General features: G+C 39.9%; 1 protein-coding gene across 5 annotated transcripts; it reads right to left on the bottom strand.

The window, feature by feature from the left end:
- Positions 1-1,947: 1,947 nt before the first annotated feature.
- Positions 1,948-9,469, bottom strand: Epgn (epithelial mitogen). Of its 5 annotated transcripts, none has more exons than XM_052735985.1 (5): positions 9,194-9,469; positions 8,623-8,715; positions 5,843-5,963; positions 4,694-4,846; positions 1,948-3,123 (listed from the first exon to the last, which is right to left on the bottom strand). In XM_052735985.1, the coding sequence occupies exons 1-5, from the start codon at positions 9,321-9,323 to the stop codon at positions 3,069-3,071; spliced, it is 552 nt and encodes a 183-aa protein (XP_052591945.1). In that variant the 5' UTR covers positions 9,324-9,469; the 3' UTR covers positions 1,948-3,068. The 5 variants fall into 5 exon arrangements, with proteins under 5 accessions (XP_052591945.1, XP_052591946.1, XP_052591947.1 ...); XM_052735986.1 differs by having other exon boundaries at positions 4,820-4,846; positions 9,194-9,236; XM_052735987.1 differs by having other exon boundaries at positions 4,820-4,846; positions 8,650-8,715; positions 9,194-9,236.
- Between the last annotated feature and the right edge of the window lie 2,450 nt (positions 9,470-11,919).

Here is an 11,919-nt window from a genome sequence, read left to right as displayed (position 1 = left end):
CAGGTTGGAATTCTTAGGTCACTAGATGCTCAGAGTCTCCCACCATCATCGATTGATTTGAATAATTAACAGAAATATCATCCAGGACTTGAAAGGTACGCTCTTAGATTTAGTACTGGATAGATCTGGGCCAAAGGTTTGGATGGAAATGTGGGCTCACCCAGATTCGCAGTGCCAGACTCTGACAAATTCAATTTCAACACTTCCACTGCATCTTGGCAGGTGCTCGTGCCTGATGTCATCAGCCAATGATGTAAGCCAGAAAGAGTGGTATGTTGCAATAGAGATTCTGGTAACCCTTCCCATGCGTGTGGGTTGAAAGCTATCAATATTTATATCACACGCAGAAAGCATGTAACATTTTGTAACATGTAGAAGTTAGATGGCTTGCGTGGAGTCTTCTGCACACATGCATTGTCTTTGTGTTCCACATCAATAGCTTAAATTGCTGATGTTTGTCTTTTATTTTCTTAAGACACTTTTTCAATTAAATATAATGAAGGGAAATCTTATTGACGTCACCAAAATGAACATGTCAAAATTAAAGGATTAAATCTGCATGGTCGCAGGAAATACTAAAAGATGGATTAATTTATAATTTCTTCCTATGAAAACATGATTACATAAGAAGCTAACTTGGGTTACAGGGAAAAGCTGTTGTAAATCCTTTTTTGTAAAATGATTAGCTTGGTATGGCTGGTATCACAGCGTTTGCTCACCCCAGTCTAGTCTAAAGTACTACATACTGAGGCACATGTAGATGACCCAAGAACATAGTCTCAAAGGACTGAAGGGTGGACACAGGAGGACAAAACAGGGGAATGGAAGAAGTTGAACTTCTTGGACTGTTTGGTTTTGTCACAGACACCAGAAACATGTCATCATATAACTCACCTGCATAGTTGAAAATGTAGTTCTGAGGCAAAGTCTTTATTGACATTGACTTTTTCTTCTCAGAATCTTATTGTATATGTATTTCAGTTTTTCTCATGTGCGCAGATGTTGCCAGATGTTCCTCCGGCTCTGTAGGCATGCCAGAGATTCTTTTCTGCACAAGCAACCCCAGTAGTTACAAGATCACAAGATCATTTTATACACTAGCCCATAAACAGATAGTTTTTATAAACTTGGCTCTAAGTTTCCATGTTGTTTGGCTGGGTGTGTTTTACATTGTTAATAAATAGTATGCAGTGAGTGAAGAATATTGAATATGTATTACTGCTTATTTTGGTTAACATTTTGATTTGGCTAACTGGAAGTCATAACTGATATTCTAATTTCAGGTTACTGTGTTTGAAATTGGTAAGCACTTACAGACTGTAAGTGTGTATGACCATTTATGGTGTCACTTCTCCAGAGGTAGCAGAAATTCCTCTTTTCTTTCCTCAAGAGGTAGCTCTTAGTCAATAGAAAGTAGGCCTCCAGTGTTTCTTCCTGGACTCTCCTTGGCTTTTTCTACACTTTTTTGAAATGCTCAGGAAGAGGTAGCTTTCTAGGTGTGGCTGCTGGAGTCACTGGGTGGAACTGTCACTCCCCACCCCTTGGCATGATGTAACTTTGCACATGCAGAAAGTGCTGACATGCAACGTAGCTGCAGTACATTCCTTCTGGAGGAAAAACAAAGCCAAGGAAACACCTTCTCTCAAAGGAAAGCAAAATGTAGTGTACCTAAAGTGTGGATTAAAAGCTACATCAATATATGCGTCGGACTTTGCTATTATAAGAATTCAAGTATGACTTTCTTTTAATTAACCTCAAGTTCAAATTGTTCTGCTTATGAGAAACAGAAATAAGCCCATAGTTCTAGATTAAATCCAGAAAGAAAACAGTAGTTGTTATTAGTTTGTAATTTCATTTTGTATTTTCTCTAAAAATAAATTATTATCTTACAAAGTGAACATTAAAATATATACTTAGGATAATTTTCAGGGTTATTTTGGGGTTAGAGATGGGATTGATAATGAAAGTGTTGAAGATAATCTGACTTGCAGCACAAATATAGGAGTTTGGTTTTTATCTTCTCCTACAGTTCAATTTTAGAGTTACAAGTGTCTTGTAGAAAATGTAACCAAAGCCCAAGGAAAGTAAAAGACTTGCCCGAGACTGGATCATGTGGCAGAAACACAGTTCAAAAGAAGGATCCTGATTCCCAACTAAGTATTTCTACCATTGTTTCATTTTTACCTATGTGCAAATATTTTATCAATCAATCAAAAGTGGTAACATTCCATGTCCTATAGCTAGTTTTCAGCTTCCATTTAGGGATCAATTCGAGGCTTTTAGTTGTTAGATGAATTCTAGGACTTCAGTTCAAGTGATGGACACCAGGTGAGTCTTTCAATGGAAGGATAAGATGATATGCATCAGGGTACAGATTAGCTCAGCGTAAGGTTTTATAATCCATACAGAAATGTCAGTTTTGCCTACTCAGGACTTGCTGTCCAGGTGACTTTCAGTCTTCAAGAATTCATTTGCTTATTGCAAACTCCACAAATAAAGTTTCCACACTGTTGTCACAGCTGGGTGTGATTTATGCTTGCCCCGGATACTCCATTTTCTTCCAGTGGTTCAGGTTAAATGCATTTTTTGTTCACTCGAAGAGCCGTTCACTGGTTTCATTTGAAAATTGATACCAAATTCCCTGAAATACCATCAGGACAGACGGTTTGGGATCAGGTCCCTTGAAACAGGTGGCCCCAAATGTTGAGTACATGAAGAACTCAGGCATGGCATTACTTTGACTTGATGTGGGGTAACAGTTAAAATGAAAACTCACATCTGAGATGATCAGAAACATGGAACAAGTCCTGCAGTGACAATGAGCACACAATAACAAGCCCAAAGGAGGGTTGTGAACTTGGTTTCACATAGCTTGTTCACATAGCTCTCATGGCACCCAAAGATGGTAAAACCTAAGAACCAATGTTCAATTTTATCCTCTTATTGCATTGTCACCCAAACCTCCATTATTTTCAGGTTAGCATGTCACGTTCTGTATCATCTGAAGATCTCCATTCGAGTCCCCATTGCTTTTGACAAATGACTCGATGGGTATGCCTTATAAGGTCTCACAATGGTCTCCCTCCAGAGCAGATGATGTAAGGTGATTTCAGATTTAGACACCTAAAAAAAAGAGAACATTGGTTTCCATAAGAGTACTGTCTCTGTTGATCATTATGGCTTACACATACAAATGTGCTGCTGTAACAATTGCTCTTAGTACTCTGCCTAGATGCCATTTGTCTACTGGTGGATGCATCACTCAGTAGCAGAAAAGAACACATGCACAGTAGCATCCTGCTCTAGAGGATTACCTATGGCCGACAGAAGGTCTTGCCAACAAGTTTCTAACAGATTGTAAGAACCTGATCACTACTCCTCTTTGGGATGGTTCTATGATGCCATTCTCATTCTCTCTCTCTCTCTCTCTCTCTCTCTCTCTCTCTCTCTCTCTCTCTCTCTCTCTCTCTCTCCCCTCTCCCTATGGAATCAGGTCCAGACTGCACTGTAGCTGAAGCCACATCTTTGCTTGGCAACTTTGGGCTGTTTTGTCTGCTTTCGTTACCTCACTATAGGTTTTGTCTTAGATAACACCCGCATGCATAACCACCTCCTTTTCAGACCCTTCTTCTGGAGAGCCCAACTTTCTACACCCAGCTCATGAATGTCTACAGATCTCCTCATCCTCCTTTTTCTCCTCTCCATCCTCCTTCTCCTTCTGTCTCCTCCTTGCTTTCTTTGTCCTCTTTCTTGTTATTATTCTTTGTCTTTTTGACAAGTATAAAGCTAATATAACACATATTCACTTCTTTCTGAGAGGCATTTATTAAGCAAAACAAACTTCTAATTTTGGTCACGGAACTTTAGTTATTTTTTTAAAAAATGAGAATAGTGAAAGTACCACAAGGGAAATATATTCATTCTTAATGTGACCCTCATTAACTTTTTTAGTTTTTCTTAGTTGTGTGGATTTAAGGAATAATAACTAGTATGGAGAAGCTTGAAATAATGTGGTACATACATAACTAATTCAAACTTGTTTGCAGATTAAGTTCTTGATATTGGGATTTTAGCAGCAGACAGTATTGCTAAAGATAACTTGCCTTAATGTCTACAGAGAAAATGGCCCATAGTTATCACACATTTTCATTTATTTAATAAGCATTTCTTAACATTTTGGGGTTTTGTTTTTGTTTTCGTTTTGTTTTGTTTTGTTGAGATGGGATTTATTTGTGTATCCCTGGCTGTCCTGGAACTCTCTCTGTAAACCAGGCTGGCCTCAGACTCACAGAGATCCACCTGACTCTGCCTCCCGAGTGCTGGGATTAAAGGTGTGTGCCACCACTGCCCAGTTTTTAACTTTCTTTTTGTTCAACAATATGTATGCATCATTAGACACTAAATGTATAATCATCAGTAAGATATATTTAATCTCTGCTTTCTAGAGGTCTGCTATCCTTCCCACTTAGAACTTTGACTTAGGCAAACATAGATAAGAAGAAAGGAAACTATAAATTTGTACTATTGTATTGCATCTGAAGTTAATTTTTACCGCTTGTCTGGGTTCATGAAAAGGCACCAAAAATGTTATGGAAGGTCTTCCTAGACACACCTGTCCATAGTAGGGACTCAAATAAATATTTTTCAAGTGAACGCACACAACCAATTTAATGCTTTGTTTTTTTTTCCATACCTTTTTCTTATGTAGCAATATAAGACAGCAAGAAAGGCACTAATTAACAATCCAACGCCAATCCCGATTGCAATGTACTTTTCATAAGAATCCACAGCATATGAAGTCAAGGTCAAATGCTCACACCTTTCTCCCGTGTAACCAGTGAAGCATCTTTAAAGAGAGAAAAGAATATACAACCTTAAAGCCTACAATGACAGAAGTACAAACGGGTGATACATTTCAAAGAATGAGAAAAGAGAGACATTTGCAGAGGCTCATGGGAGCCAGTTCATTAATGAAACAGCCTGTGCTTTACCACAGTCATTTCAGTAAGGCTCCACACACTCCCTCATTACTGGTAAAAAAAGGTAAACTGCTTGTCAAGAAGCTGCCAAAAAATAAGATCATGGCAGCTCCAGGACTTCATCTTCCCGAATAGATTTTCTTTATGTGGGAGTCTGTCTCATCCTGCAAAGCTATGAAAGTTCAGAGTCACCTTTGCATGTTGTGAGAAATGCAGATACTGATTTGACAGTTATAGAACATCAAAGTCAGCATTCCTAGCAAGCTCCAGGTTCCACACATGCTATAGTCTGGAAACTACAGTTTTAAGTAATGTGGATAAGTAGATTAGAAAGAAAGACTTTCAAACAGTCATATTCAAATATGAAGAAGACTGGCCAGTCACATTCAGATCAAGCATATTTTTCTCCATTCTCTTGACATTTCATCATTCTCATCTTTTATTTTTTTTTTGAGATTATAATAAACTTACATCCCCCATCCCTCTCTTTCCTCTAAGCACTTCCATGTTCTTAAGAGGAACAGGGAGTTTGCTGTGAGACTGGGTCTCCTAGAAATGGCAGAAGCAACACCCACGAAGTCTCACCAACATGGCTGCTTAAAGATGAGCAGAACAATGACAACGTCAATAGGCAAGTTAGCATGGACTAGGGTTGAGATAGGACTCAGGATGTCTCACCCTACCTCAGGATGGCTTTAGGTATCTAAGGAATGCTGAGAGCAGGAGAAGGAGTCTTCACCAGGAAAGAGCACAGCAACTGGCTACCAAGCACTGTTTTTACTGGACAAAACAGAGCAGTTGGAACGGTGCTGTGCCTACCACTTTCTTCTGTCTCTAAGACTTGCTAAGTTCTTGGCAATTACCTGCAAATGGCTTTCTTCAGCTCATGGTGGAATGCACACACTCCATTAATGCAGTAGCTATGATGGTCTTCCAGACAAGGGTGGGGGAACTTCAAAGCTACAGGTCCTTCCATGAAGTCAGCTAGGAAAAGGAGATACATTATTATCAATTAAGTATGTCCTACTTTCACAATACACGTTCAATGCATATGTAAAGATGTTTGATTTTAAGAATATTTTAAGCTCTTTGTCCTTTGAAACATTGATTTTCTTTTGGTGGAGGGATTCTATCTAAAAGGTTGGGTTCATGTCTCTACATACATTGTTAATTAATTACAGGGTGGAGATGGATTGATGATTGCCCCATTCTTTAGACACTACATAACAAAGCATAGAGATGAGTTGGTCGAAAGGTGGCAGCACCTGTTCTAGCTTAGCAGGTAATTCTGAACAATGTTTTCCAGACATGTACCTAATGCTCATTAATTAGAAAGAAGGCCTCATATCACTTTGCATTTTCTCTGCCTGGGTAGGGCGGCACCTAGGGAGACCTGGATGTAGTTTTGCTCTATAATAAAATAGATGTTTATTTCCTCTCCAGAGGAAGAGACGAGAATCCCCTTTCACTCTTCCACAGACTGCCAGGAGGTGTTAATTAGACAGGGGGCATTTTCACTGACTGACCAGAGTGGGGCTGTTATGACTGAAACAAGAATCCAGAACCAATGTGGGGCTCAGATGGACGCAACCGATGGCAACGCCACCACATACTAGGTGACAGTTCTACTGTGTTCTGAAGCAGTGGCCAAGCCACAGAGGTGGGATCTGAGACAGATTTTTAATTCTTTTGTTTTAATACTGCAAACATGACCACAGTGTGTAGTCTAGTGATCCAAAACCTCCTTATGGGACACCCATGTCAGGAAAGGGTGCTCTGGAAAGTCATCTGTATTTCAGGATGCCACTGATCTCCAGCATGCCGGATGTAACATGTACTAGTGCCATCCTTGGTGCTTACACATTGGTAAAGACTCTTAGGGAAAACTGCATAATTGAACTCTTGCCATTTTTAAACCTTTCTTAAGCAGAATTAGTGGTGTGTTATGTTGTATTGAGTGAATAAGTATACCTCCTCACTATTAGTCATCGCTTATGCGACACCATATGTGCATTCCTACAGAGACCAAGGGCATCCTGCTTAGGTGTCTTTAGGAAAAAAATCTAAAACATTCCTTTTCATGTGGAAAATACTAAATGTCTATATACTAGACACCATATCACTTCGTTTTAAAAACACATACCAGAACTTACAATTGGCATCTAATTTGCTGACTGTGGGATCTTAAACACAACTTATCCCTTTAGGAATTGATTTGGAGACACTGAGAATTTCTCATTCAAGCTGTGCTAAATTCCTCCTAATCCAAGACTAACCAAGTTTACTGAACCAAATCTAAAGAAGGGCTTTTCTAGAAAATATGAGAATTTGAAAGAAACCATTTCCAAAGAAAGGCACTCCAGACAGACTCATTCTTTTTCCCTTGTGGAGAAGAATATAAATTATAATTTCATTAAAACATCTATAAGATATGATTCCTATTTTTAAGTAAAAAGAGGGGCTATCGCACAGTTATAGAATGCTTGCTTAGCATGCACATGGCCCTGAAGTCCATGCCAGCATGGAGCAAGACGAGGGGAAAATACAAAATTTTCCCACGAAGAATGCAAAGAAAAAAATAGCATAGCTGCTCTTTTCTGTCCTCACTTCTGCTGTTATCTAAGTTGAAGATTCCATTTGCAGTTCCTTCAGCATCATGAGAGAGAAAAGGGTGGGATGGGATGCTGGACACATGACTATGCCATCTACCGCTAAGATGAAACCATGCCTTTAAATTTTCTACACATTCAGTTTCACAAATTGATGTTCAAAAACCAAATGGACAACTTGGGTGTTTAAAAATCACTGGGAAAATGAGGAACAGTTGGATGTTCCTATCTTTAAAATTTAGGAATGAACTATTTGGCCTCATCTTCTTTTATTGGCAAGACAAGGAGTGTCCTATGCCCTGATCACAAACCATAGTCTTTACATGAGGGGGATACTACGAGATTTGTGAGGGAGTCAAAGTCATTCAGACACAGGTCTTGACAGGCAAGGAGCTTTCCGAGTTCATCTGTAGTGCAGACAGGTTTGCAAGCTGTGCCACAGTGCTGTGCTCAGCCGCAGCCAGAAGTGTCTATGCTAGGCACAGTCAGACAGAAAGAAAATACATGCCCACCATGGATGACAGAAGCTGGGTGGAAGAGGTCAGGAAATGCAGCATATGCTCACAGGACAACAAGCAACCAGAAAAGACCTTTGCAGAGATGGGGGGAAAGCACTGCCTCTCGTAGCTGTCCTTTCTGTGGCTGCTAAGCTTACTGTCAGAGATCGAAACACAGCCACTCTCCTCAAGAATGTCAAAGTCATATGTAATCACACTGGATACCCTGGGTCACTGGGAGTCAAGTAGAATCCAAACGGAACCAGTGGCATGTCTCACACTCAGGAAAGCAGCTGAAGACAGGCAGCTTTGCTCATCCTTGTTTCACTTCCTCCTTAAAAAAAAAAAAAAAAAAAAAAACCACCTCTTGCTGGCACATCTATCTACCTGTCACCTCAACTTAGTATCATCTTTCTGAAATCGCTGATTATCTAGTAAAATGTTGGCTAAAATTTTCCCGGTGTGGTCCCTGTCACAATGCAACTTCCTGTCAAAGGTTTCAAGAAAGGCACTTGAAATAGAGGGGCAAGCAGCTACCTTCCGTGTTGTTGGCCGGCCAGGTGCTCTGCTGCGCTGTGCTAGGAGGCGTCACGTGCACTTCTGCTTCCTCGGTCAGCGCGGCCGCCATTGCTGTGGTAGAGGGAAAAGCATCTTATTTCACAGGCGAGTCTCCTTTGTGCACAAACAACCTGATCCAAAGGGTTCTTAGTCTGGGGATTCCCATTTTCTGTTCTGGTTTTAATCCATTAGGTTCGATGGAATCCAGAACCCGACTAGGGCAATTCCAGACTACTTTTTAGCTGTCCCATTGACAGCATTACAATGACATAACTCTGAAATGGATTCATTCTTAGGAGAAAGTTCATGTATTTACATGCTAAGACAATCACCATACACAGCTTCCTGTAGGGCGGTAGCTGTTATCAAGTGCACTTCAATTGCTTAAAGCAATTATTTCAGCCTTCTTAAAAAAAAATCAAGATTGAAAAAAAAGCATATATTCCATAAAGACACGAAAATCCACACAATCCTTGCTCTGATCCTGTTCAGGGGCAACCTCAAATTCAAAGAACTAAATGTTTACATTTACAGCGTAGAAATGACCTACCTTTGAACAGGAGGCAGACTGCCATTGGAATCCCCAGAGCCATATCCTGTAGCTGCTGAACTTCTTTCCCTGGTCCTCCTAGACTGAAGGGTGGAGGGTTTTTATTGCTCTCTCTGAGTCTTTCTTCCATTTATATTTCATGAAGCGTCATTTGGCAGTTCTTACCAATCCAAAAACTATGTGCTCCTGGCAGCAGCTTAAAGCCTGCAGGCACTCGCACACTCGTTTAGGATACCTGCGTTATCTTGAGAGGTGATCAAATTTCCTCTTGAAACACTGGTTTCCTGTCACCTGTGGGCATAATCGCACATGTAAAAGTTCTTAAAACAACAAAAATGAATGCAAATGCAGGAAAGTCACCGCTGCTGTGATGAACTATGGCTTTCCTAGTAGGCCACAAAGGACCACAGCCAAGATATCTGCAAACCAGTAGACAGAGTAACCTGTTAGGATCTGTAAGAGTTCCCAATTTGACAGTCAGTTCCATTCCCTTTCATCATAACCGCTGGGGGGAAAAAAGTACTAAGCATATTTTTAAAATATTTTGTTAATATGATTGTAAAGAAGAAGAACCGAATGTGTGTAAAATAATGTGTAGTATTCCATTTTCATTTTTGCCACTTAGCTGTGTTCATGATAAATTTTAAGTAAAATTACTTCTAAAGCTATAACATTAACCTTTATGTCATTCTGGCATTTAATGCTTTATGGAGAAATGGGATGGACCACCAAGTTCCAGGAACAAGAGTGTTTAAATCTGGCCTCATGATAGAATGCCCAGAATCAATGTGTATTAATAACATTGAAATTACATGTGGCACAATAGTCATAAACCCTTCATTGAGGTATACCTAGTGAATAGCTAGTTTTGATTTCATATTGCACTCAAGGTTTTCTCACTGTTGACCCAGTAATGATTAAAATGAGATTATAAAAGCCCAAATATGTAATTTTGCCTCTGTATTTTTGTATAAACTGTAGGAGATACTTGTAAATTTTCACCTGCCCCAAATTACTTTGAATATTTATGAATATGGTTTCCTGGAGTGGTGTGCCTTTCTACTTGGAATTTCATTTGCTTATATTTCCTGAACTTTGAAAACTTGTCCAAGGTTGATTATTGTGTGAATCATGTCCACCAAGCAAATTATATTTATCAGAAAGAATCCCTTTCTGTAGTCAAATCAGAATTTGGCTTTAGAAATCACACAAGCACGAGCTTGTTGTACTCATTACAGCTTGGGCAATCATTTACCATAAGAGTCATCACTTTAAAAAGCTAAAAGAATATGTACCACTTGGCTTACTTTAAGTGTGTCTACACACTGTAGCTCTAGTTTTAAGATCTTAAAGAACTATTTAGTATGTCAATTTCTGGGCATAATTTTTCACAAGAAAATAATAGTTGAATTACAAATAAAGAATCTTCTTTAGCACCTTATGGAGAATTTAAGACATAGTTTACTAAGGATTAAAATAGTAACGTAAGTCTTTCAAAGTTTCTGGAAAGAAATGTTAGGATCCCCCACCCACACTCTGCATGTGTGTGTGTGTGTGTGTGTGTGTGTGTGTGTGTGTGAGAGAGAGAGAGAGAGAGAGAGAGAGAGAGAGAGAGAGAGAGAGAGAGAGAGAGAGAGAGAGGAGAGAAATGATCAAACCCAGAACTTCATCACATATATTAAGGAAGTTTTCAACCAGTGTCAAATACACCTGGACCAAATATCTTTATTCTTAAGACCGAGCTATAGATGCACAATGGTTATCTTTGTAATAACAATTAACTGGGGGCGCTGGGGAGGTGGCTCAGTTGGAAAAGCATTTGCCATGCAATTGTGAGGACCTGAGTTTGGATGCACAGCACCCGTGTAATAACAATAACCAGGGGTGACGGAACACACCTGAAATCTTAGTGCTCGGGAGGAAAGAAGCAGGTTCTTGGGGCTTGCTGCAAGTCTGTCAGCTTCAATCCGCAAACTCCAGGGTCAGTGAGGTACCATGTTGGTGTCGGTTAGGTTTTGTCAACTTGACACAATCTTAGACATATCTGAGAAGACAGAATCTCAGTTGAGAACGGCCTCCATCAGACTGTCCTGTGGACATGTCTCTGGGGCATTTTCTTCATTCATGATGCACATGGGAGGACTCTGTTTATTGTGGATGGTGCCACCCCCAGGAAGGTGGTCCTAGATTGTATAAAAGAGCAAGCTGAGTAAGCCGTTGGGAGCAAGCCAGTAACCAGTATTCTTCCATGGCATCTGTTTTAGTTCCTGCCTCAAGGTTCCTGCTTCAAGTTTCTGCCCTGATTTCCCTCAGTGATGGACTATGGCCTATGACATGTAAACAAGTAAACTCTTTCCTGCCCAGATTGTCTTTCATCATGGTGTTTATCACAGCAAAATAAGCCTAACTAGACTTTAAAAAAACCTCCGATAACAAAGATGAATGAAGGTTAAAGGGATTGAGGGTGTAGTTACACACAAGTGAGGACTTGGATTCAATCCCTGGTACACAAGAAAAAGAAGTGAGTAGAGAAAAGGGGAAGGGAGGAGAGAACAGGAAAAAGACTCAAGTCACATGCCAAAGAACACGTGTCAAGTAGGACTTCAATCTCATTTTCAAATCCCTCCTCAGAAGGCCTTCCTGCTCTTATAGCTGTGTCCTCTTGCACACTCAACAGTGTCCTCTGGCACACTCAGAAGCTTTTCCTACACTTGCAGCTGTGTCCT

Source organism: Peromyscus californicus, unplaced genomic scaffold (assembly GCF_007827085.1).
Source record: "Peromyscus californicus insignis strain IS unplaced genomic scaffold, ASM782708v3 Scaffold_13__1_contigs__length_99412109, whole genome shotgun sequence".
Lineage (NCBI taxonomy): Eukaryota > Metazoa > Chordata > Mammalia > Rodentia > Cricetidae > Peromyscus > Peromyscus californicus.
The sequence above is the reverse complement of the archived record's forward strand: the minus strand, read 5'-3'. Positions and strand labels throughout refer to the sequence as shown.